At 44.2% G+C, this 26,802-nt stretch overlaps 1 protein-coding gene across 1 annotated transcript; it reads right to left on the reverse strand.

Annotated features, from left to right (window-relative positions):
* On the reverse strand, positions 1 to 26,802 carry ptprb (protein tyrosine phosphatase receptor type b). Its single transcript, XM_070928717.1, has 40 exons — positions 26,734 to 26,802; positions 23,186 to 23,621; positions 19,758 to 19,877; positions 19,482 to 19,622; positions 18,789 to 19,052; positions 18,438 to 18,701; positions 18,218 to 18,334; positions 17,986 to 18,132; positions 17,385 to 17,502; positions 16,944 to 17,089; positions 15,244 to 15,510; positions 15,023 to 15,081; positions 14,474 to 14,678; positions 14,286 to 14,383; positions 14,027 to 14,192; positions 13,819 to 13,949; positions 13,290 to 13,437; positions 12,934 to 13,203; positions 12,425 to 12,600; positions 12,141 to 12,291; positions 11,927 to 12,027; positions 11,627 to 11,792; positions 11,260 to 11,541; positions 9,264 to 9,542; positions 7,902 to 8,051; positions 7,628 to 7,767; positions 7,143 to 7,279; positions 6,911 to 7,017; positions 6,606 to 6,711; positions 6,285 to 6,365; positions 5,594 to 5,611; positions 5,316 to 5,397; positions 4,833 to 4,923; positions 3,740 to 3,816; positions 3,510 to 3,644; positions 2,615 to 2,737; positions 2,365 to 2,528; positions 2,108 to 2,243; positions 1,610 to 1,730; positions 1 to 1,282 (listed from the first exon to the last, which is right to left on the reverse strand). The coding sequence occupies exons 1-40, from the start codon at positions 26,800 to 26,802 to the stop codon at positions 1,260 to 1,262; spliced, it is 6,012 nt and encodes a 2,003-aa protein (XP_070784818.1). The 3' UTR covers positions 1 to 1,259.

Genomic DNA, 26,802 nt, shown 5'->3' on the forward strand with positions numbered 1-26,802 from the left:
AACAGTTTGGCAGTTATTTTTAATTAGCACTTAATAATCCAGTTTACAGTAATCTGACAGCGAGTATTAAAAACTGCTTTACATTCTCTTAGGGCTGGGTGACATCATAATATTAATAAAATATATTTCTGATATGAATATGCAATAGGACTAACTCATACATAAAGTAATCAATCTGGTGTTATGGAAACATTTTTTATGTGTAATCAAAACCTTTAATAATGAATTTTGTTAGACTTAAAGTACAAACTATATAATATTATAAGATGACTTAATTGCCCAGCCCCATATTCCTTTCAGTGATTAAAAAACAATGATGTCCAAAAATCCATAAAACACATTTTGTATGAGCAGAAATCATTTAAAAACCCTGAAAATCATCCAGCAGTCGAGTCCAGCAGAAAGAGGGGTCACCAAATATTTATAATATTTAATAATGTTGGAATTGCAAATGTGAACTTTTCAAACTTTAAAACAAAATCAGATTCATTTTGTTCAGACACTACGATCGAAAAAATAACAACTAGTGTTTGATTTCATAACTGAGACTCAACATTAAACAAGATAAAAAATTGTTGACATACAGTTTATATTCATTATCATATAAAAAAAAGAGTATTACATCAATATTTACATACAGCAATATGTGTAACGTTTTAAATAAACAGCTTATATGGAGCAGTGAGTGAGAACATAGTTATAATAGAAAAAATAGCTCTTGGTTCCCCTGTGATCAGTCGCTAGCTGGCACGCTATCACCGCTAGCTAACGTCAGATTCAATAACCACTTAGACACCAACGACCTGAGATCAACCCGTGTTTCCCTTCAACAAAATCATTAGCCACATTAATTAATGGACTCTAATATGTTTTCAGCAGAGTTGAAATTCATCAACATTTTTAAAATTTAGTTGCGACTCCTTTTGATTGTCTGAAAACTGGAGTCTCACGTTTGTTTAAAGCTTCAATGTATTTTCTGTAGTTTTGTCGCCAGTAAACTTCCATAAACACTGACACACTGACGGGTCAAGAAGTTGGTGTAGAAGCAGTAATACACAGTAAAATGGACTGGAGAGAAAAATCTATGTGACTGGCAAAATACTGACCAACTTTCTGTGTTAGCCAGTAATCTCTCATCATTTGTCTTTTATCAGAAAACAAAGAAATACAGCAAACGTTGTGTTAGTTTGAATAATGTCAGAGGGAACTAACAGCAGTCTCTTCTTCTTCTCCCTCGTCAGATGAACGTCGTCGTCCGTTCAGCGTCCAGTGTAGATGAAATCTGAGGAGACACCAAATCCGTCATTCGTCGTCTTGTTGCTTCTGAACGTTTTCTCATGAATGTTGTTTAATAAAACGTATGAAAAGAAAGATCATAATTTTAATTCCATACAAGGTTGTTCATAAAAACAAGACACATGACTAACTTTGATCTTATCTTTCGGAGAGTGACAAATCGAGTCTGGTTAGCCTAGCTTAGCATAAAGACTAGAAGCAGGGGGAAACAGCTAGCCTGAGCCCAGCTACCAACAGCTGTAAAGCTCACTGATTGACATGTTAACGTGTTAGCCAGCCCTCCTGCAGCGTCTCTGCTCGTCCTCAGTCTCACCTCGGCAGTACTCGGGGTTGAAGTTTTCGTAGATGGGGTAAAGAGGATTCTCCTGCTCACTGCGATGTTTCCTGGCTCTCAGGACGTCCCGCACACACTGATGCAGGAAGGCATACTGGCACTGCAACACACACACAGTGTAAATGTGATAAACACCTCCATATTTATGCGTCTTGTTTGGTCTCATTTCACTGGTGTTTCAGTCCTGGTGGCGTCCAAAATGTTTAGCTCAGTATTTGTGTTTCTGGTTTTGTCTAATAGTCACGGACATTTCTCATGTGACTGCAGAGTGACGCTTCAGTTGCTAACATGTTAGCCAAACCTCCTGAGAAAGCTGTTACAACACGTCTTTGTTGTTGGGACTTTGTTTGTCTTCCTTCCTGCACCTTTAAGTGTTGAATCCAAGCATGTGATTAGAAGGTCAGAGGTCGGGGTTTCAGATAGACAGGGTCTTATGTAGCACCCTTCAGCAGTATGGGGAGGGGGGGGGGGGCGTACCTCGGTCTGGACCATGTGTTGGCGGTGCAGGCGGAGGTCGAACACACAGCCGTACAGGTCGATGGTTCCTTTAGAGTCCAACTGCTGCAGAACCCGATCCAAGGCGATGAACGTCCCTGTACGGCCAACACCAGCACTAACACACACACACACACACACACACACACACACACACACACACACACACAGTCAGTTGTGAAGCAGTGAGGTTTTCTGTTGGATCCGTTGGGGCTCAACAGAGACTCACTCCGTCCTACCTGCAGTGTACGACGGTGGCTCCGGTGCTGGGCGATCGGTCCACGTAGTCCCGGACCGTCCTGACGAACTGGATCAGGGACTGGGTGCTCTCTGGGACTCCGTGATCGGGCCACACGGTGTAGTGGAAGTGACGCAGCACCCGAGGGTAACTGCAGCTGCTCTCCTGTCGGGATTTATTGATTATGTATTGTTAAATATTTATAAAAACTGTCAGGAGTCTCAGTGCAGTTAGAGATAAAGACCAGGTACCGAGGTGATCTTGAACTCTCTGATGGTCCACTCTGGCAGGACGGACTCTGACAGCATCTGAATGACCAGGTCTCCGTAGTACAGAGGCTCCCTGTCTGGGGGCCAGTACTGATCACACTTCACCTGCAACACAAACAAGAGTCTGATCTGTCACAGACTGAAAGGTCAACTTCAGACTTTCAAAGGTTTGACACTTAAAACATCTTGTAAGTTACGTTTTTAAAGAAAAAATGCAGCTTTTGGACACTTTTCATCAGCATTTTTCACTTTTTCAATTTCACAGACAAAGTGATTTATTAGTTAATGAATCAAATAATCAACATAATCGATAATAAAAACAGCAGCAGCCCAAGTTTATATATTTTAATACTCATATTTTGTGGAGCTGAAACTAGCAGATTAATCGATAAGCTGATCGACAGAAAAATAATCAGCAACTATTCTGATCATCGATTAATAATAACTTATTTCTCAAGCATCAATATCAAATACTCTCCAGTTTTAGCTTTTTTACAGGTTTTGGACTGTTGGGGAAATGTAATGTGTATTTTTCATTTACGCTATTTCTTAACATTTTATAGCAATTAATCAACAATAATAAATAATCATTAGTAGCAGCCCTACTGATTTCTTTAATATGTTCTGTTGATATTCAATCTATTTAACAGGTTTGATTAAAAAGTCAAACTTGGAAAACCTTTGACTCCTTCTTCAGGTTGAACTGATAAACGATAATATATCTAATCGTATCTAAACGTTTTTACTCCTCCGTCTCGTCTTTTGGATGAAACTCATTTCATGTCCGTTAGATTTTCATGTTTATAAACTCCAACGCAAAAAGTGGAAATGGATTCGTCCTCAGGGCACCATGAAGACTGAGAGACATGAAACTCACCCGTCCCTTCTCCACACACTGCGTCACCATGACGACGTTGTAGACGCCGTGCTCCCACACCATCCGCCAGAAATCGTCCTTAGTGCCGGGCAGCGGGCCCTGGGTGGCCACGTACTCCCTGCGGTAGTTGTTACCCTGCACACACACACACAGAGGAGAGGGGTGTTAGTGTGTGTGTGTGTTATGTGTGTGTTATGTGTGTGTGTGTGTGTGTGTGTGTGTGTACGCACAGGTATGTAGCTGGCGTTGATGTAGTCGGAGCAGGGGTCGTCCTCCAGGTACGACAGCTTCACTCTGGTGGAATCATCTGGAAACAGAAACAGTGATTAAACACACGACGTCTGTCACGAACCGTCGGATAGTTTCAAATAACTGCTGAGAAGAAGCTCATCAGACTTTCCCCAAAGGCCACGTCGACGTCTTCAAATTGTATTTTTCAGTCTAAAACACAAATATTCAGTTTACGATGACGTGAAACAGAAAAGCAGCAAATCCGTCTGACGGGGAATAACTCAAAGGGACTGAAACTCAAACACCAACACGTCAAAGTGAAGCCAGGACCTTTATTTTCTAAATGACACAAACTTTTCTAACATTTAACTGCTTTTATTTAGTGTAAGTGAGAATATTTAAAAGGTTCTTCAAATGTGAAGAGGTTCAGCTGTGACTCACAGACACAGTGAAGAGGAACAACCATGACTCATTTTACTATGAGAGAGAGTGTGTGTGTGTGTGTGTGTGTGTGTGTGTGTGTGTGTGTGTGTGTGTGCAGAGCTGCTGTTGTAAATGCATCACCTAAAGTCACAGATCATATTTTTCTGTTTGTATAGAAAATTGGCTGCAGTTACACGACTGACCCTAATTTATTTAAACTGTGATACTCTAAATATAACACACACACACACACACACTCCTTCATTTGCATAACAAACACACTAGTTTATGTAAATAACTAAATCAATAAATCACTCTCTACATAATAAAGCAAAGAAGGACGAAGATATTTAAGACACAAACCATCATCTGCGTCTTTAGTTATTAATGTTTTCATTATCTCGACCCTCAGGCTGGTTCATCACTGTCGCCATGGGAACAGGCGCTGTCTTGTTTAATTAAAGCTTTTAACGATGTCATCATTACAATGATTTTCACATTGATGGTTTATTTTTCTCTCATTGAGGACTCGTTTTCTCCACAACTTTTACATTATAACTTCTATAGAAACACAGTTCACTTCATGTGTTTATTGTTTGTTTGTTGCTGCAGCAGAGACAATTACACACACACACACACACACACACACACTGATGCAGCAGCACTAACATGGCAGGATGTTGTTGTAGCGGTTCTTTCCTCGGTTCTCCGGCACACGGGCGACGTCCATGGTCTGGTTGCGTCCCACGTCCTTCAGGTCCTTCACAAACACAAGATGATTCACAGTCTGAAGTATTTCTACATGGAAATTAATCCATTCATGTTCCATCTTTTCAAAACTCCTTTTTACATTTAATTCATGAAGTGTTATAATGTAAAAGCACAGACCGCACGACTGCTTTTACTTTTCATATTGATAATACTACATTTGAATGCAGGACTAGTACTTGTAGAGGAGCACTTTCACAGTGTGGTATTAGTACTTTTACATAAGTAAAGGCTCTGAATACTTCTTCCACTACTGGCAGCAGCACAGTTCGATGTACCTCAGGAACTATCCGACACCTTTCAGTATGTGACAGTTTTAAATGAGTAGCTGAGAGTATTGAGGTGTCGTGAATCCTGATACGACAACGAATATTAAAGTTGTACCTCGAACTCCTCAGACAGCAGGTAGTTGGAGTCGGCCTGCAGCTTCGTCAGGTGGGAGTCAAAGTGGCAGGCTTTGATGGGACTGGACGGGGACAGAAGCTCATTATGAAAACAGCCACTTTTCATACACGCTTCACTATCAGTGTTATAATGAACAGACCAGACCTCAGAGGCTTTCTGACACATTTAACTACACTTTGCTATAAATGATGGCTCAGTCAGACACTTCGTCAATAAACTGATCAGTTCTGTGAATCATGTGAATCAGAGCTTCTCACCTGGTGACCCGACGATTGCTGCAACAGGAGGAAAGACAATCACATCAGACAGTTATCAGTCATTTGTACATATTAACAGCTGTCTATAAAAGTCTGTTTGATGAAAAACATTTCAATACTTTTATCACTTATTGTAGTTTATTGACTTACATTATCTTTAAGCTTCAATAAGCTAAAACTCCAATATATAATAATAAATAACATATTTCTATTGCAGAGTTCAAAGGGTCAATAAAACAACACAAATATATTTTTTTATATTTCTATTGTTTTTCTTTAATAATTGCTTTTGAAATAATAAACATAATTATTGCTAATTATTTTGAAACCGAGGAGGATTTTCTGAACGTGCAGTCGTGTTATAACAACAACTATTAGCCCTTTATGAAGCTTCACACTGAAACTTAATGAGCTGCAGTGAATAAACAAAGCCACACCCACACACACACACACACACACACACACACACACACACACACTCAGAGTAATTAACAGATGCTGTGGACTGTGGTGGGTGAGTTATGAGGTAATCTGAGAGAGCACTTTATTGGCGACTAATACTTCACACACATATTGAACGTAGGAGGTATTGGAAACTAATCTCTCACACACACACTGAAGAAAGATAATTACACACACACACACACACACACACACACACACACACACACACACAGACACAGACACTTACCTCCTGACACCCATATATAATCCTGAAGCTGGAACCTCTTTCCACATACTCATCCTCACCACCGGGTTCTCCTGCACAGCCCTGCGCGCACACACACACACACACACACACACACACACACACACACACACACACAAACACACACACCTACACATTAGAAAAGATCTGCACCAAACAAACATAAAGCATCTTTTCCTTGGGTTCTATTTAGTTAGTCTCAGCTCAGTGAAACTACTCCTGTGAGACCTGGTTCTAGGATCAGGGTGAGGTCAGGGTCTAGGAAGTGTTCACGTGTTAATGTGTGTGTCTTTGTGTCCTCACACTTTGTGGAGCCGCTGTCTGTAGACCAGCAGGGAGACGACGGCCACCATCATACCGATCAGGAACATCCCGGCACTCAAACCCTCCACGACGCCCCCTAAAGGCTCTGACACACAACGACACACAGCGAGGTGCAGTTAGTGTGTGTGTGTGTGTGTGTGTGTGTGTGTGTGTGTGTGTGTGAGTGTGTGAGTGTGTGTGTGTGAGTGTGTGTGTGTGTGTGTGTGTGTGAGTGTGTGTGTGTGTGTGTGTGTGTGTGAGTGTGTGTGTGTGTGTGTGTGAGTGTGAGTGTGTGAGAGACTCACCTGCGTGCGTCCTGAGCGGTGAGGACAGGTAAGTGTCGGTGAAGAGCGGCTGAGGAAACTCTCGGTGGTTTTCATCAAACAGTCTGGTGAAAGCTCGCACACTCAGCCTGAACACACACACACACACACACACACACACACACACACACACACACACAGTCATGCTCTTGACTCCAGTAGCTGCAGTTGAAGAGAGAGTGTGTGTGTGTGTGTGTGTGTGTGTGTGTCGTACCTGTAGGAGGTCTTGGCTTTCAGCGGCCCGTCACAGAAGCCTCCGTAGCTGTCGCTCAGGTAGAGGTCGTCGTCATGGTAGCGGTCACAGGCCCCGCCCAGCCGGTCCCCTCCTGCTCCCAGGTTCACCTCCACCACCTGATCAGTTATTGATTGATGGATTATTTTGATAAACACAATAAACACAATCATGTAGAAACAAAAAAAAAAATTTGTCTCCTTTTTATTGAGTTTTCTTCTTTGATTAGAAATATTTAAATCCAATTTATTTGGTAAGTTAGGTGATCATTTTCATCATCATCGTCTTCGTCATCAGCGTTCAGTTTATGTTTTAATATTTTGTCATAGATGTGGCTGTTTATTGTTGTTTTGTTGTTACAGGTGATGTTTTCACTGCTGCTGCTGTTGTTGTTGTTCTAAAAGCTGAACTTCATCGTAATGATCACTGTTAGCAGGGCTCGTCTGTTGTAGTGTCCCTGTTGTCACCTGTCCCGTGGAGGTCTCGGCGTCCTGCGGGCAGCGGCTGGAGAAGTAGGCGGTCTGATACGCTCTGACGGAGGAGTTGTTGATGTAGTCGTGGTAGGAGGGCAGAGGGTGGCGCTGCTCCGGCTGCAGCATCTCATTGGCTGTCAGGAGAGACAAACAGTCAGAGGAGGACCTCGAGACTTGATGGAGATCAGTTTCTACTGTAGAACACATGGTTTTGGTTTGCCTAAATGACCCGAGGACCACATTATGTAACCTGTGTGTGTGTTTGTACCATCAGACTCGGCCACAATCACCGCGAAGTATCTGACAGCTCCGTTAGCGTCACTGAACCAGGAGCAGTTGAAGCGGAACAAGATGGAGGACGGCGTGACCTTCGAGGACCTCTCACTGACACGTACGCTGGGGGGCGGGACCGGAGGGCCTGAAAGGAAACGGATTGGTTAAACGGACTGTCAAAATATACTTAATGCTTATTTGTTTACTTTATTTTCCTTTCTGTGTCTTTTAAACTTAATTGTGTTTGTTTGTTGTTCCTCCTGGTCTTGTGTAATGCCACGCTCTCTGTATTTGACATATTTTCAATAAAGTTTTTTTAAAAAGGATGGAAGCCCATTTATGCCAAGAAAAGGAAAATATAAAATGATGTGAAATGTTTTTAGGTGAACAGCCACCAATAAAAAACTTTCTTCGCCGCCTTTTTATTTTTGTTCTTTTTCTGTTTCTGTCTCCAGTCCAGTTGTGTCAGGATGATTTATAATGTAACACCAGCAGAGAGAGAGAGAGGACAGACGGAGGAAACAAAAAAATGTTTTCAGTGTGTTTTGGGTCACAGTGACTTCTTGAAAAAGAAGAAAAAAGAAGAAGCAAATGACACATCAGGAGTGTGTGTGTGTGTGTGAGTGTGTGTGTGTGTGTGTGTGTGTGTGTTTGTTATTTAATGCTAAACTAAAGACAGTTCCTCTTTGTTGTTTGTTCCTTCCAGCAGCAGGAGTCGGTCGCACCAGCTGTTCCTGAGTTCAGACTCGTTCCAGTTATAATGTAAACACGCAAACTGCTTCATACATTAGTTGTTATTAAATGCACCTACTTCCTGTCTCACTTCCTGTCTGTGGCTCTCAGCCCATTGGTTCCTACTGAAGACGTGAACCTTTAAAAACACCTCACATATATATAGTTTCATGTTTAAAGTCTCATTAAAAAATAGTTTTTATCAAAAGAAGGAAATAGTGCTATTTTCAGTGATTTCAAGCGAATTATTCCTAATCATATTATTAAAATATACTATAATATATATACAGTATATATATGTCACACTGCATCAAGCTAATTTACTGCTGCGACACAGTTAGCTGGTCGAGCTAGTGGAAAGTTAAGTATTAACTTTGCTCCAAAGATGGTCTTTTTAATCTGAACCAATCAGGAGAGAGACTTTTGACTAGTTATTTGTTTCTAAGAACTTTGCACACAAACTTAATGATGAATTTATTAATAAACCTGTTCTCTGTTCCCTCCGTCTCTCTGCGCGTCTCCCAGGTGACCAGTCCTATTTAAACAGAGTTTATTTAAACACCTGACTCGACTACAGCACCTGAGGGGTGTGTGTGTGTGTGTGTGTGTGTGTGTGTGAACTCACGGTCTATCATGGTGACGGTTGTGTGTGTCGCCGGTGGACTCATCTGTCCGGCTGATGACACTCTGACCGTCACAGAGTATTTCCTGTACGCCTCCAGGTGGTTCAGCGTTACCGCGGTGACGCCCCCCGCCGGCCGCAGGGCCGAGGTCAGCTCCCCGTCGTCATGGCGACGACACTCGACCTCGTAGGAGTCGAAGTCGGAGGGAGGAGGCGACCAGGAGCAGGAGAGGGAGGAGGAAGAGAGAGGGAAGCAGTGAATGGACTTCAGAGGAGACGGACCTGAAGGAGGAGAAGAGACAAGGAGAGGAGGAGAGGGGAGGAGACAAGGAGAGGAGGAGAGGGGAGGAGGGGAGGAGGGGAGGAGAGGAGGGGAGGAGACAAGGAGAGGAGGAGAGGGGAGGAGAGGAGGAGAGGAGACAAGGAGAGGAGGAGAGGGGAGGAGGGGAGGAGAGGAGACAAGGAGAGGAGGAGAGGGGAGGAGGGGAGGAGAGGAGACAAGGAGAGGAGGAGAGGGGAGGAGGAGAGGGGAGGAGGGGAGGAGAGGAGACAAGGAGAGGGGAGGAGATAAGGAGAAGAGGAGAGGGGAGGAGGGGAGGAGAGGGGAGGAGACAAGGAGAGGAGGAGGGGGAGGAGGGGAGGAGAGGAGACAAGGAGAGGGGAGGAGGGGAGGAGAGGAGACAAGGAGAGGGGAGGAGGCAAGGAGAGGAGGAAAGGGGAGGAGGGGAGGAGAGGAGACAAGGAGAGGGGAGGAGATAAGGAGAGGAGGAGAGGGGAGGAGGGGAGGAGGGGAGGAGAGGGGAGGAGACAAGGAGAGGAGGAGAGGGGAGGAGATAAGGAGAGGAGGAGAGGGGAGGAGGGGAGGAGGGGAGGAAAGGAGACAAGGAGAGGAGGAGAGGGGAGGAGGAGAGGGGAGGAGACAAGGAGAGGAGGAGAGGAGACAAGGAGAGGAGGAGAGGGGAGGAGACAAGGAGAGGAGGAGAGGGGAGGAGGGGAGGAGAGGAGGAAAGGAGACAAGGAGAGGAGAGGACACGAGTAGAGGAGAAAAGGAAAGAGGAGATGATGAAAGGAGAGGAAATAAGAGACGAACAGAGGAGGAGTTAGTCTGATAAATTATTTATTATTATCATTTCACGTTCAGTTTGAACCCGTTTTGTTTTTCTGCTGAGTCACAGTTTGTTTTTCTGTGTTTCCACATGAAGGTCGACAAACTCTCCACAGTATTTATACAAACTCATGAACGCAGAGTCTCTGCTGTTTATTTGTTGCGATGAGACGATAAACGTGTCTCTTTAAGGGACGATGAATGTGAGAGGACAGAGAGACGAAGGTGAAGAAGAACACATTCATCTTTTCTCTGGCTCGGAGGAAACTGATGATAAAACCTGATAAACGTGTAGTTATTTATACAAAAACACGTCTTTGTGGCTTCATGTGAAAAACTGTGCAGAACATTAACGTTACACAAACTGCTGTTTTAAAATCAACTTATAAACAAGTGACTAAAAGTTTATCTCTGTATTCTCTGTGTGATCAGGCTCAGAAAAGATCTTCACATGTTAGAAGCCTTTCACACAAATCTGCTGCCAAACTGTGTGTGTGTGTGTGTGTGTGTGTGTGTGTGTGTGTGTGTGTGTCAGTATCTATTTCTGGTAAATACTGCATCACCTCTTTGGCCGACCTCAGCTGAAAGACATAAGAAACTAGGTCACTGTTTACATATTTATAATGTGTGTGTGTTCATTTTTATTCCTTCTGGCTGATGATCAGTTTTGATCCCTGCAGCCGAAACAGAATGAGATTAAAAACCCGACGCAGAGAGACGTGTTCTCATTCTGCACTCAGAGCCTTTGTTATGTCGCCATCTAGTGGTCGGAAAGAGAAACAGCCTCAAACCTGATCCTCAACGTGCTTGTAAAGACTTTGAGCCACAAGACCTCAAACTCAAATTCAAGACAATTTAATGACTTTGCAAAACTGAGTTTAAGGCTCCACCTACTTGTCCTGACGCTCCTCTGGATTGGCTGGCTCCTGACCGTGGGCCCGCCCCTGGCTCCACCCCCGCTGATGGTCGCCACGGTGAAGTTGTACTGTCGCCCTGGAAACATCCCGCCCAGGACGCGGCTGGTCAGGTGAGTCTGTGTGACTGACAGGTGGTCTGGAGGAGTCCACTGCAGGCCGAAGCTGTCGTAGTCTCCAGAGACGGGACCGGACCACGACAGCTCTATCGTGTCATTGGTCGGGCCTTGTTTGACTGACAGGTGGGTGGGTGGCTCTGGAGCTGGAAGGTAAGAGGTATTAATACTGCGAAAGTGCCATTAATGACATTAAAGTATCTGTTTATCTGTATTTGTGTTTTTACTTACCGGTGCGTCCGAAGGCTGAGATGTTATTGGTCAGTTCCCCGCTGTGTGTGATGACCTCAGCACGGTACAGCCTACCAGGGAACAGCCCAGAGAACATGTGACTCGTGTGCTCCGCCCCGAGCGTCTGGGCTCCCAGAGTGGTTCCAGAGACGTCGTACAAGACCGCCTTAAACCACAGAAGAAGAGCAGCTGATGGGAAGTTTCATCTACAGCAAAGCGTCAGATTCATCACGCTGTCCTGCGAGTGTTTGAGATTTGAATTTCTTTTATCTGGCTCATTAAAAGAAAGTGTGTGTTCACCTGATAGCTGCTCCAGCTTCCCTCTCCGTGCTGCCAGCTGACCGTCAGTCTGTCCGTCCGTCCTGAACTCTGAACCTGAAGAGACGAGACTGAAGACGGGACTGCAGAGCAGAAAAGAAAGAACGCGTGAAAAAGAGAAAAGACGATGACGATGATAAAGATAAACAAAACAAAGGTGTCATTATATGATGATGATGATGATGATTTTACTGACCGGCTCTGGCCAGCACAGAGGAGTCGCTGTTCATGCCTCTGCTCCAGCTCACCACCTGCAGTCTGTACAGACTTCCTGCCCGCAGGCCGGAGAACACACAGCTGTCTGCAGCTGGACCGACCTTCTGCAGGTCCACCAGCTCCCCCACCGCCTACAGCACATTATACATTATATATATATATTATATGGTGACATGATATATTATGGATCATGTATGTAAGTCAAATGTTTACATGAGACATTTTTAACCTCTCTGTATGACATGTGTGAATCATCAGTCCCACCTGGTGAAGCTCCTTCCTGCTCCCTGCAGCGTCCTGTCTGTGATTGGCTGTTGCCTCGGCGACCCTGTAGAGCGACAGGTCGTAGATGTCGACGTGGCCGTCCGAGGGACGCCAGGAGAAGGAGAGAGAGGAGGTGTTGGCCGACGTGACGGTGAGATTACTGACTGCAGCCGGACCTGGACAACATACAGATACAGAGACCTACACCTCAGCCACATGGGGGCGCAATCCAGACCAGGACCTGACTTGTTTCCTCATCCAACAGCGTCTGAAATCTCTAATTCGATCCACAGATTTTCACAATAAAACATATATTCAGGTTCAGGTTGACTGCACTCTTATAACATGTACAATACTGGTCTTTTGATGAGTCGATGTATTCATGACTTCAACAAAGCGACTGATCAACAAACTTTAACATAGTTTAGTAAAGTTTCAGTAAAGACTGAAAGGTTGTTGGTTCGATCCAGCTCTTCCTCCTCCTCCTCCTCCTCCTCGCAGTGACTCACGTGTTTGTCCCTCAGCTGTGGCCTCCAGTGACGTGACGTTGCCACTGAGCGTCGCCACCTTCACGCGGTACCACCTCCCTGACGTCAGACCCTCCAGCCGCTCGCTCCGACTCTCCGCAGAAACCGATCGATTGGCCAGAACGACGCCGGCCTCGTCCAATAACTGCAGGCTGTAACCGTCGTACACGCCCACCGGCCTCTCCCAGCTGACGGTGAGACTGTGGGTGGTGTGGTCGTTGTCGGCCTGCAGGGCCGTGACTCTGGCCGGAGCTGGAGGGAAACAAACACAACAAGCAGACACAATCAATATTATCTCTCAAATTTAAATTGATCAAATGAATCGCCCAGTGTCTTACCGGTCCTGCCGGTGGCTGAGTTGCTATTGGTCAGCTTCCCGCTCAGTGATTGGATGGTCGTGGTGTAGGCGTGGCCTGGGGTCAGAGCCAGGAAGTCCAGGGAGGAGACGTGTTTAGGGACGGGGCGAGTCTCGATGACGGCGCCGTCCTGGAAACAGGAAGTGACAACACAATATTCATGAATCCATCGATACATTTATGTTTACAAGATGAGTCATCAAAAATATTTTAACATTTTACAGGAAGAGAAAAGAGGGACTTTAACATATATTTGGCATTTAACAAGAGACAAATGAACAGCATTAAAACTTAAAATATATATGATTTATGTTGCTGTTTCTTAAATGAGAGATTCTGCGAATCTTCTGTCTGTTACACTTCTTTACCTTCTCGCTTTAAGTTTTTAGATTTGCTTTAAAAATAAGTTGACTTATAAATGACTTATACCTCCATTTAGTTTTTTGCTCTCTTTGAATAAATATTATATTTTTTCTTTCAGTGTGAACCCGATATGTGCAGCTGGACTCACCGTGGTGGACAGGGAGACGACATACAAGTCCAGGTCTCCATCTCCAGGAGTCCAGGACACCAACAGCCCACCAACAGAGTCCGTCAGGCCCGGCAGAGGAGCCAGGCGGAGGTTCCCGACTGCACTGGGAACTGCAGAGGAGAGTCTGGGCTCGGTAAAACTGGACTGGAGGTGTTTAAGGTTGTGGAAAGCTACTCGATCGTCTCACCTGTCCGTCCCTCGATAAACTGCGCTCTCTGGTAAGGTCCGCTGAACGTCGACACCACGATCTTATAAAGCCGCCCCGGGGTCAGAGAGGTCAGCCGGTGATGTCGCACCTCGTTGCCCAGCGTGACCGGAGGGAAAACACGAGTGTCGTTGAAGAGCAGAGTGACCTGGCAGCAGTGATCAGTACACAGTGCTCAGCAGAAAACCACGTCCACATCCTGAAGATGTACAAAGACAAATACAAAAATACAATGACCCACCTCATAGTGGTCCACATCTCCAGGGGCGGGGCTCCAGGTGACAGTCAGATCACCGGTTCCTGCGTTGCCTAGCGACAGATTTCCAACAGCTGCTGGAACTGAAGGAAAACAAGATGTTAAAACTCAAATAATCCATAAAAACACATCAAACACGTTATTTCTGTTCATGTCCCTGGTTTCTGACTCACAGGTGCGTCCGTCCGTGGAGACGCTGCTGACGTAGTCTCCACTCCAGGTTGCCACGGTGACGGTATAGAGTCTCCCCGGCGTCAGAGACGAGAAGACGCACTCGTTGTGTCCTGCGGAGACGCTCTTGTTCTGCAGAACGCTGTGGTTGTACCGGATCAGAACCACATAACGGTCCAGATCTCCAGCTGCATGACGCCAGTAAACCTGAACACAACACAGGAGGAATAACACTTACTGAATCACACACTGTTCTTCATCCTTATATAAGGATGTTATGTTGGGCCACTTTGGGTCTCTCATAGTTTAAGTAAGAAGTGGTCACATGATGATTTCTATGGCATCTTTTCTCTCATTTTTAACTCTTTCGTCCTCTAAAAACCTTTAAAAAGAAACAATCTGGGAAGGAAAAGCTGCTCACTCGTCCTCTGAGGCTTTAAGGGCCCACAAGACAAAATGTTTGTGAAATAAAGCTTCAGATATCCAGGAGACTCCTGCGGCTCTGTGCTGAGGATCATTTCATTACATAATCAAACTACTGACAAACACACCTTGAGGAAGTCGTCTCTTGCAGAGTGAACAGCTGTTGGGTTTTGAACAGTGGCCGGTTCTGCAACACAGACAACACAAGAAGATATACAAGAAAATACCAACAAAGCATGTTTTAAATCATCACTAATGAAACAGTAAATAAAATACACATTCACAGACTAAAATGTGACTAAAGTGAAATGTAAATTCAGATATGACAGTAACACTGGATCCTCCTCACGTGTTCGTGCTTGAACCGTGGTGGCGTTCTCCAGGCTGCCGCTTCTTGTTACTATGACGACCGAGTACAGTCGCCCGGCGACCAGCGAGCTGAAGGAGCACTCGGGCGGCGAGGAGCGGGACACGGCCAGCGTGTGGACGGTCCGTCTCCCGTCCTGAAGACGAACCAGGTAGCTGTCCACCACGCCCACCGCCGGGCGCCACGACACCTGCAGAGCGTCCGACCTGCCGCCGTTAGCAACGGTTACCTCGGAGACCGACGCCGGGGCTGAAAGGAAAAGATGACAGCAGTTACAAAAGAGGAACTGTCCCTACATAAGGTCAGAGGTCAACCATCAAGGTAGCATCACACATGCTTCCAGACGTTCAGCCTAATTTTAATTTTCACATTTCTGTTTGTGTGTTAGTGTGTTGTTAAACAACACACAACGTGTTGGTCAGTGAGCCTTGGAGGTGTTGGGAGGTGTCCTTTTGAACTTTGGACAGAGACAGGCTAGCTGTTTCCCCCTGCTCCAAGTCTTTATGCTAAGCTAGGCTAACCTAATCCTGACGTCCATCTGAAAATCTCACACAAAGAGAATTTCCCAAAATGTTCCTGCTGGATGGCGCCAGGATATCTTTAGTTCTATGTATCGACCAATAGGAGGTCATCTGAGGGGGCTGGGGGCGGCGTTGGTTTTTGTTTTCGCTGAGTGCTGATTGGTTGGCAGGTGAACACACACACACAGTCTGCCCTGAAAATAACTGGGACATTATGTGGGAACAATAGATGATCTGAGCAGGAAGTGTGTGTGTGTGTGTGTGTGTGTGTGTGTGTGTGTGTGTGTGTGTGTGTGTGTGTGTTTCATTCCAAACCTCCTTTTTGGCATTTCAGCTATTGTTCTAAAACTTTCTGATGTTATCACATAATATACTACTGACACACACACACACACACACACACACACACACTTTAACCTCTGGTCCTTTAAATGTAACTGTGATGCAGTTCTGATATGAACCCATAAAGTCAGTTTGTAGAGATGAATTTCACATCCTGTAATAAGCAGAAATTACAGTGGAGTAAATGATCTATAACAGGAAGTTGTTAAATCATGTCTTACATAAATCACCTGGTCGATCAGAAATAAGGAGCTACATAACTTCAGCTCTTCACACATCAGTTGTATTCCCCTTACAGAGCTCATGTTCAAAAGCTTTCAAGCACAGCTCATGATCTTCATCAGTTGATGGCCGTCGTATCAGGACAGAAACACTCTGTAAACTGTTGGTTAACATTCCTGCTGCTTGTTTGCTCGCTGAGTGTTTCCTGTGAACAGCAGCTGATGTGTTTGAGGAGGGAAACAAACGGGAATATTGTCTCCACACAATAAGAGTCTGACGGACCGGCAATCAAACACTCTTACATAACTCTTCACATTTGTCTGGCCTCTTAAACAATAAACAACAGACAAAGTTCTGCTGAAAACAAACGTCCACTTGATGTATTCTGTATTTGTGTTAATGAATATTTACAACTGCTGTTGTTTTTAGAAAGTTTCTAGAAACAAAACTAGAAAGAATAAAGGCCCCTTCACACCGTGAGTCGTAGCGCTACGATGAAAACAGAAAAACATGATTATTAAGAAACAAAAATTACTGAGAAATTACAGACCCATAAAACACAGAGTTACTCCAACCATGTGAGAGGCATCAACTCACCGGTGCGTCCCTCCAGACTGGTGGTTTCAGACTGCAGCCCCCCGCTGACGGTGGCGGCCTGCAGCCTGTAGAGGGCGCCGGGAGTCAAAGCAGCCAGCGGCAGAGACGAAGAACCAACTGGAACACTGTAGTTCTGAACCACGACACTGTGGAGGGAAAAGCCAGCTCGCTGTCACACTGATGACTGTTCAACCAAAGAGTGAAGCAAACATCAGGGAACGAAACAAGAAAACGGATCTGTGAAGCAGAACTTCTTTCCTGACGTATTAATGATCTCCTGACCCTTCAGATTTATCTTGTGGCCCTTTGGAGGGTGCTGGACCCCTACCTTGGGAACCGCTGGGTTAAACTTATGGAGATAAAGTTGAACGGACTGTTTGAAGGTGTGTCAGTTCACATTTAGCGAGTTTCTCCTGCTGAGACTCTGGTTTAGAGACACACCTGTCTTGCAGCAGGGTCAGTGTGTACGAGTCCACGTCTCCTGGTGGTTTTTCCCATGATGCCTGGAGGCTGTTGACCCCAGAGCTTCTCAGAGTGATGGTACGTAACGCCATGGGAACTGCAACACACACACAAACACTGTGCAGTTAGTACACATGCATGTGAGGACCGGGGCCTTCGACCGCATGTTAGAAACAGTCTAAAATGTGTTTGTTGGTGAGGAAAATTGTTTTACTGTATATATTCTGTAGCCTAACAATGTTCATATTTAATGGTAAAACAAAACACAGTACCTGCCTTTAAAACTCAATAATGTTTAACTTTAAATTATAAAATATAAACTGCACTTCTGGTCCTTAAATTCACAGAAAAATCCTCAGTGTAGAAAATTGTTGTAAACACAACAGGAAAGTGTATTACTGTACATTTATCTGAGTTTATCTCAGCTAATATAACTCCTCTCGAGTCCAGATTAGAACATTTACAGTAAATCAAAGTAAGTAAAGTAGTAAAAGTTTGAAAAATCACGAAGTACTTCTACCTTTAAGATCCACAGAGACCTCACAGAGGTGGATTAACAGATACAAACATATAAACACACCTGTCCTCCCCTCCAAAGACACAGATGTGTTCAGTTTCCTGCTCCTGGTTGTCACGGTGATGGTGTACTGCCTCCCAGGTGTGAGCACATTGAAGGTGCACTCCCTCATGTTTGGCTCCACCTCCCTGGTGTCCACGGTGACGTTACCTGTGAGACACAGGAAGTAATGATTCAAACTCAAACGTTTTCCATCTGATTCAGGTGGGCTGATCTGTGGCTGCCTGATGGTTACCATGGCAAATGGTCAGGAAGTAGCTGTCACGTGACCCAGAGGGGGCGTGGCTCCACATGGCGCTGAGCGAGGTCTCATCAGAGTGTCGTATGTGGAGGTCCAACACCGGGGCCGGAGCTGCAGAGACAGAGGTCGCAGGTCAAGTACAAACCCAACATGTGTCTCTGTGTTTTCCGCAGTAACATACATGTTCTGTTGTATATTTCTGCAGGAGTCTGACCTGTTGCTCCTTCACAGCTGCTCTCAGCCATCAGTCCTCCACTCTCCACTCTCAGCACAGCTGTGTACAGCCTTCCAGGAGTTAGTCCCGTCCCAGGCAGGCTGAAGTTCACTGCCTCTCGGTCCAGAGCGGCGCTGACTAACTGCTGGGAGCCATCAAACAGGAACAGCCTGTAGCTCTCCCAGCGGCCAGCGGGGGGCATCCAAGACAGGAGGAGGCCGCCGGAGGAGGGAGACATGGAGAGGAGGGACGCCGGAGCCGGAGCTGAAGACAGGACGAAGACAGGATGAAGAGGAAGGGAAAGGAAAAGAAAAGGAAAAGAAAAGGAAAAAAAAAAAAGACAAATCTCACCTGTCCTGACGGAGCCGTCTGATTGGTTCGACAGGTTGCCGCTCCTTGACGTCACCGCGACCTGATAGGCCGACCCGGGAGTCAGCTGATCAAAAGCGACATCTGTGGCGTCCGGAGGAAGCGTCGTCTCCCAGCGGCTCGTGCCATTGGTCGAGAGAGTGGCGATGAGCGTGTCCAGGTCGCCTTCGGGCTGTTGCCATGACAACGACAAGCTTGTGCTGTCATTGTTGTAGTCAGCGGTGAGGTTGGAAACAGCAGCGGGAACTAGAACGACATTCACATGTAAGATTTATTTTCCTTCCTGCCTGTCTCTCTCTCTGTCTCTCTCTCTATCTGTCTCGCTCTCTCTCTCGGTCTCTCTCTGTGTCTCTGTCTGTCTCTCTCTTTCTCTGTCTCTCTCTCTGTCTGTCTCTCTCTCTCTCTCTGTCTCTGTCAGTCTCTCTCTGTCTCTGTCAGTCTCTCTCTCTCTCTGTCTGTCTCTCTCTCTCTCTCTGTCTCTGTCAGTCTCTCTCTGTCTCTCTCTCTGTCTGTCTCTCTCTCTCTCTCTGTCTGTCTCTCTCTCTCTCTCTGTCTCTCTCTCTCTCTGTCTGTCTGTCTCTCTCTCTCTCTGTCTCCGTCTCTGTCTCTCTCTCTCTGTCTCTCTCTCTCTGTCTCTCTCTCTCTGTCTCTCTCTTTCTCTGTCTGTCTCTCTACCTGTCCGAGTCTCGATCGTCTGGCTGTTCTGCAGCCCGCCGGCCTCCGTCACCATGGTAACGTTGTACAGTCGCCCCGGCGTCAGGTGGAGGAGTGTGTGTTGCGTCGCTGTGCTCTCTAACGTCTCGTTCCTCAGCAGACCTGCAGACACAGTCACAGTTTGTTTATGCTGTGTATTTATAGTGCTTGTGTTGTTATAGTGCGTGTAATGTCACCATCATGTGCTGTGAGGTAATATTCCTCTTGTTGACGTGTTGACGTGTTGTTGTCGTGTACCTGTGTAGTCCCACAGCTGCAGCCTGAAGCGCTGCGTCCTGCCCGGGCCGGCCTGCCAGGAAAGGCCCAGGCTGCTGCAGGTCCTGGAGGTCACCGACAGGCCGCTCACCGCTGACGGCACTGATGATACAACACACACACACAGTCAGGTACAAGTACTCATTTCATACTACTTTATACTTCTACTTCACTACATCTCAGGCAAATATTGTGCTTTAGTTACTAGTTACTTTGTGGATTGAGATTAATAATACAAAATATAATCAACAAATACATTGAGATGTATTATTATCGATAAAGATTAGACTTTATTGATCTCTGAGTATATAAATGAATTAAAAATAGCTCCACAGCTGCAACATTAAAGTCATGAACACATTAATGCATCAATAATCATACTCCAATAATATAACATATATATTATTCTGAAATGCATAATGAGTACTTTTACTTAAGATTTTGATTTCAGGACTTTTACTTTGTTTTCCATGCCAAGCTCCTCGTGTGATGTGCTCCTATTTCTACAGTAACTAATAATATATAATATTTCTTATATAATATCACATCATTCGACCTTTATTTCCCCCTCGGCTGCTCTGCAACAGTGTCAACATGAAAATGGTCCCAGCTGAAACATGTTGTTGAGAGGACGGACATCAGTTTCATTACGACTTTAGCCTAGCTTAGCACAAAGCCTGGAGAATGTTCACACTGTATCCAAACAGTGGGACTTTTCCTGTAACGTGATTTATGTGTTTTGAACATGAGGTTCAGTCGGACAGCAGGAAGGATCCACCGCCTCAATCTGTGGCCTTGTCATCAAAGTGTGAGCACTGTGGGAGTCCTGTTGACACACACACACACACACACACACTATAAAACACTCCTCTGCTTCTCTTCAAGAGAACTCCCTCTGAGAGCTCCCTGCTTCCCCTGCTTGTGTTTTCCCACAATGCCTCTCTGTGTGTGTTTGTGTCGCCTCTGGCGCTTCAAACTGAGGTCCAACAATATTATCAGGCTGCGACATCTCAGCCCCGAGTGCCACGCTGAGACAAACAAACACTCAAAGTGTCTCCTCTGCAGCCACTTTCAGTCCCACTGCTGATGTTTCTGGATCCATCAGCTGCTCCTTCATCACTCGACGAGGTTTAAGGGACATGACAAGTGGCGGAAGAAGTATTCAGATCCTTTACTGAAGTAAAAGTACGTAAGCATAATCAGGAAAATATACTTAAAGTATTAAAAATGTCCCCTGTGACTGTTACAAGACATTACAATTATTAACAGCATTCAGAGGAAAAGCAGCAAATCTGCATCTGAGAAGCTGGAACCAGGAAATCACTCCAACCAGCAAAATAGTTGCCAATTAGTTTTCTGTCAATCGGCTAATTGATTAATCGACTGATCGTTTCAGCTGTATTTGTTTAATCTATAACAGAACATCAGATTTTATAAACTCTTCGTGTGTTTTGTGTGTTAATTTGTAAAGTAAGTAAAGCTGTTAAATGTAGTGAAGTACAAAGGGAAATATTTCCCTCTGAGGTGTAGCGGAGTACTCAAGTAAAATGCCAATCAAGTACCCCAAATACGTACTTAAGTACAGTACTTGAGTATATGCACTTGGTTACATTCCTCCGCTGCTACTTGAACAGTTGAAACAGGTAAACAGACCTGCAGACGTCATGTGATCACTAAAGGTCAGAGGACGTAACAGTCCGAGTGCCCCGAAAGATAAGAAACCACAAACACCACAGAAGAAGTGTTTTGCATTGCTGAGAAGGTTACTGTCGGGACTCGACTGGGTGCAGTAACACCCTGTTTCCTCCACACACACACACACACACACACACACACACACACACACACACACACACACACACACACACCCTTTCCCAGTGTTTCCCACAGAACAAAGAAACAATGGAGGCAGGAAATGGCTGAACTCTGAGCTCTGCCCACGATGGAAATACACACTGAGGGTCCAACTTCTGTTCTGGACGCCGGCCAGTGTGGAGACACACACACACACACACACACACACACACACACACACACACACACATACTTTTACTGCTCTATCACTCTCCCTCAGCAGGGCTGTGGTTCCTGTAGCTAATCACAGAGCTACAGAGAGGGGAAGCTACATGACATTAACTCTGAGACACACACACACACACACACACACACAACAAGGCGGTGTGTGTGTGTGTTCTTTTACTTCAAAAGACGAGAGGTCAGAGGAGATGGAGACAATAGAACACAACACAATAGAATATTTGATACTATAGTTATAACACTGTGTACAACAGGAAATACACCAGTGGCAATAATCGAATAGTATAACACTCTCAGGGCCATTTTTCTGCAGTATGAGTACTTCTACCTTTAATAATGTACGTCTAAGTTTAATAATGTAATAATAATAATCATTCATTTCACGATTAGCTCTGATGCTCGTGGGTTATGAAACGTCAGTGAGGAAAGGGGCGTTTGTTCCCCGAGTTTGTCCTGAAGGCAGCGCTTCTCCTCAGGTTAGTCAGCTTAGTGCTGTTTTACGAGGGTACTCGTGCCGTGGCGGAGGGACACATCCTGGCAGTTGCATGTTGGGTTGTTGTATATTTTATACTAAAAAGAGTGTAAATTTGAACTGCTTAGACTGCTGAAGCCTCATATTAGCTTCAGCTCTGACAGTGTAGGTTTGTCAGCAGAGTGAAGAGAAAGAACAGGGACAACAGATAACTTACAACATACACAGAGTCTCTGACCTGAGATCTGTCCTGAGATCTGAGCACCACAGAACTAGTCTGCACTTTAGCCACAACCTCTGACTCACTTAGCATCATGTCGAAGTCTGAAGCACCGTGAACAACAATAAAAGACTTTCCCTTTTGCTCAAGCAACACAACATCAGTTGTCTCCTATCATGCCGTTCTCATGTCAAACACAGTCTTAACTAATAACATTACTAATGGCTGAATTCCATTTGTGCATACTGTGAGTGCTGGTCACTGACTAAATGGAACAGAGCCATCAATAATGTTATTGGTTACACCTGTGCTTTTTCTTCGCTGTCAAAACTGCTATTGAAGACAGATCAAATGAAGGTTCTACTTTGATCTGAACTCTAACCCGTACAGGTGAATGAGCTTGAAAGTTCATTCTTAACTTTGACTTCTGGAGCTTTCAACAGTATCACATCTTCCTCAGCAGATGGAGTTTGCTCAGTTGTCATGGAGCCGAGGATCTTTAAACGTTCTGCCATTCTGTGCACTTAAAGCACAAAAACATATATAATATAAATGTATTGACTATTAACACCATCTGTGGAGGAAGACTGTGTGGCGCTGATGAAAGCTCCGGAGCAAGCCAGGAAGTGGACCTTGAGTTTTGTGCAGTGCGGTAACAGTGTGGACCGGATGAGGACTCACTGGTGTGCAGCGTGAGGTTCGCCGTCTCCTCGTCTCTCTGGGACTGAACCTGCAGCTGGTAGGTGGTTCCAGGCTCCAGGTGATCCATCACGCAGGTGAACACACCTCCAACCTCCTTGTTCCCTCCTTGATCCTCGACTCCTAGCTGGTTGGTTCCCAGATAGTTAGCTCCTCTCTCCTCCTCCTCCACCTGCTCCTTCACCTCCTCCTCTCCTCGCTCCCTTCCTCCGATCTCATTAGTCTCTATCTCCTCGTCTCCTCTTCTTCTACACTCGACGCCGTCTGCTCCGGCGTCTGGAGAAGTCAAGGTGAAGGAGCAGTCGTGTCCAGGTGTGTTAACGGTCAGAGATATGGAGTCCAGGCTGGATACTGGTTCAGACACAGAGATGCTACATGGGATGGACTGGCCCTCTGTGGGAGCTGCGCTGCTCAGATCCTGACGGAGAAACAAGACACCAACATCAGTAAGATGCAGCAGTAAAAGAGATTCATCTGTAATCCTCCTGCAGGGTTAAAATATTTGTAGTTTCATCCTTGAAAAAGAACAGCAGTTGGGGTCATTTTGGATTCATGTCAGTTACAATTTATTAAATTTCTGAGCAGTTTTAACAACACAAACGTTTATCAAGATGTCACTGACTTTAACGGAGTTATTCAACCCTCTAACACACACAAACTAATGACTTGACGAGGTCATGTAAGGTCAAGTAAAAAGAAAAGATATTCTGTCCACTGCACACTGTTTCTTAATCTGCTGCGACTGTGTTTCTTATGACGGTAGCTGGAAATGACGTGATCTCCTTGCTGGTTTTGGATAAAACAAGCAAACACATTGTATGAAAAGATAAGAGATGTGGATCATTGCTCTATTACTCCGCTCTCCATGACGGAGGAAACGACAAACTTTTACAGCCAGCTTTCAAGTCTAGTCAAAATCTAGACTTTGGGTGGAGTAGCACTTTGATCCTATTGTTCTGACATTTCACTCACGGCTGAGATGTGGAGGCCAGGGCTGGAACCGGGACTTGAAATGGTAAAAATTAATTTAACTTAATATATGTCGGACCAACAGTTCATCAAGAAATAGTTCCCTCTCGTAACTCCCCTAAAAACCACAAACCGTTTAAATTTCTATTTGTTTACGGATGAAATGAACAAGATACAACATGTTAATCAATGAGTTTTAGAGGTGTGTCTTTGGACAGAGCCAGGCTAGCTTTTCCCCCCCTGCTGCCAGTCTTTATGCTAAGCTAGGCTAATCATATCCTGACTCCAGCACTGTATTCAGAAAGAGAATAAATGTATTACCTAAAATGTCTGATTATTTCTTTTAAATGTCCAGCAGATCACCAGGCTGATAATTGTTTTTGTCAATTATTTCAATGGACTCTGGCTGATCTGTCCATATTCTTTTATTTCCCCTCCTTTAATGTTTAGCATATTTGGATTCATCCTCACTAGAGAAGCCCATTAACTGCTGAATTGTTTTATCTGGAAACAGGAAACACTTCAATTCTGGGGAACATACAACTACTACTTCTACTACTTACTGCTAATAATAAAAATCGGTAAAAACCAAAAACAATGGACCTTTTGTGTTGCTGCCAAGAAAGCATCAAATAGACTGTTGTGGTAGTTAATCAGCTGCAGCTATTTCAATAACTGTAACTTTGTGTGTCTGTGTGTGTTTTTATTACTTTTTGGGCTCAACCTATAACCTTTTATACTGGAAAGCAGAACAGAAAATAAAATAATTTGTCACTGATAATGAGGTTCAGGGAGTTCAGAGACAAACAATACAGCAGGGAGGACAGACAGATAGACAGACAGACAGGAAGAGAGGGAAATGACGACAGGGGAAAATGAAACTGCATAGATATCAGTGTAACATTCAGCACGATTCAAAACCTGCAAGATGCTCTGTAATCAGAACATCGATCACAATTACAAGCACACTAATAATCCAATCACCATGTCAGTAATCTGAGTGAGGTGAAAATCATCTAAACATGTTCTTGAGTTTAAGGCACATCTTTTTCTCCAGTACAGAGTCAGGTCCAGGTCTAATTTACATGTATCTTATATGTTGTATCAGGTATAGAAATAAATGTAAAAAGGAGACATTGTGGGTTTAGCAGCAGTTAACACTGGATCTATTTATTGACCAATAACTACTTAAGCTCTGTCCTAATTCTGCTGTCAACAAAACCCAGCTGACTACAGGATGGACTGGTGACTTTCCAGTGAGGCTTTCGAGATGTTCTTATGTTGCGTTTAGGAAGGTAGTGTAGAGTTATCTTGCGTTAGTTTTTGTGTTGCACGTAGTGTACAGTTATCTTAAATTAGCTCTTGTTCTTGTACAATAGCGTACAATTAGCTCTTTTTAGGTTCTGCCCTTGCATAAGGCCACAGTTTTATACAAAGAAGCGTTGTTAAGGCTTGGAGGTTGCAGACTGGTATTGATTCTCAGTTGGATTGGCAGTACTATCACCTACTTTCACATCACTGTTAATCATTTGATTCAATGATAATAAAAAATATATATATACTGTTTAATGCTTCATCTAAATTTAAGTAGCATGCATGCTGTCTGGCACAGTGTTTCTTGTTCCCCACACAACCACTAGGAGTCAGAAAGTCCAAAGTCAGAACTTCTGAAATTCTACTTGCTTTAATTAAAAAGGAAAAAACACAATATAGTGGTTCAATTCAAGCACAGGACCTTTGATGCATGTCATAAATCCCCATATTTTGTGTCTGCCTCTGCAACCTCCAAAATGCGTAAAAGTCTCCTCTTTAGGAGGTTTTTATTCTGAACAATACAAAAAACTAAATCCTAGATGTTTAACTAATTACTGCTTAACAAGAGAAAAACTTAAAAGCCCTAAAAAGAAGACAGGATTATCATTCAAACACTCCTGCTCATACTGTATCATATCTGCGGCATAGTGGCAGTAATGCTGCTCTTAAGTTTAGATTTCATCTTGATCTTTCTTATGAATCAACAAAGAAAAATACAAATGTTTCTTGATATATTAGGAAAGAATGAGAAAAGTATCTCTATTACAACAACACATCTCAGAAATATCTGTTTCTCAAACAAGTTAAATTGCGTTTTAGTTTTTCAGTCTCACCTGTTTCCTAGGTATGATGGTAAATTTAAAAATACAGTTTTACCACCATATTTTTCATATTATATACTAAAATTACATGAGAATATGAATATGAACTTGCAGCTGTTTTGATCGAGATACTTTCCTGGGTATAATGATAAAAATGCAAGAAATATTTTTAAATACAGAAGTTCTTCATTGTTACAAAAATAGCAATTTTTGAACACGTAAAAATAAACCAAAGATGCAGCTCCATTACAGAAGCATTAAATAGCACTATATCACATATTTTCTCACTATTTGTTGCACAAAAATAGACATTACAAGCCTGATATTGCATTTGAAACTCCTTAATTATTTGTTTTTTTATTATTATTTTATTATTTCCTATATATATCATAAATGCATGCATTAAAGAAATGGGAGCAGACTCACCCAGAGCAGCAGCAGTAGTGAGGTGAACCACAGGCGGCAGAGATAACTGTGAACTTTACATTTCAGCAT

The sequence above is a fragment of the Enoplosus armatus genome, chromosome 22 (genome assembly GCF_043641665.1).
Source record: "Enoplosus armatus isolate fEnoArm2 chromosome 22, fEnoArm2.hap1, whole genome shotgun sequence".
Lineage (NCBI taxonomy): Eukaryota > Metazoa > Chordata > Actinopteri > Centrarchiformes > Enoplosidae > Enoplosus > Enoplosus armatus.

Bases quoted from the DNA above. Each gene is read 5' to 3' on its own strand.
- ptprb (XM_070928717.1), bottom strand. From the start codon at position 26,802: ATGCTGAAATGTAAAGTTCACAGTTATCTCTGCCGCCTGTGGTTCACC. The intron at 12,601-12,933 runs GTGAGTCACTGC...TATGTTGTCCAG, and splicing joins CACAGCTGAGGGACAAACAC to GTCCGGCTGCAGTCAGTAAT. The intron at 4,924-5,315 runs GTACAACTTTAA...GTGTTTGTGAAG, and splicing joins TGCTGTCTGAGGAGTTCGAG to GACCTGAAGGACGTGGGACG.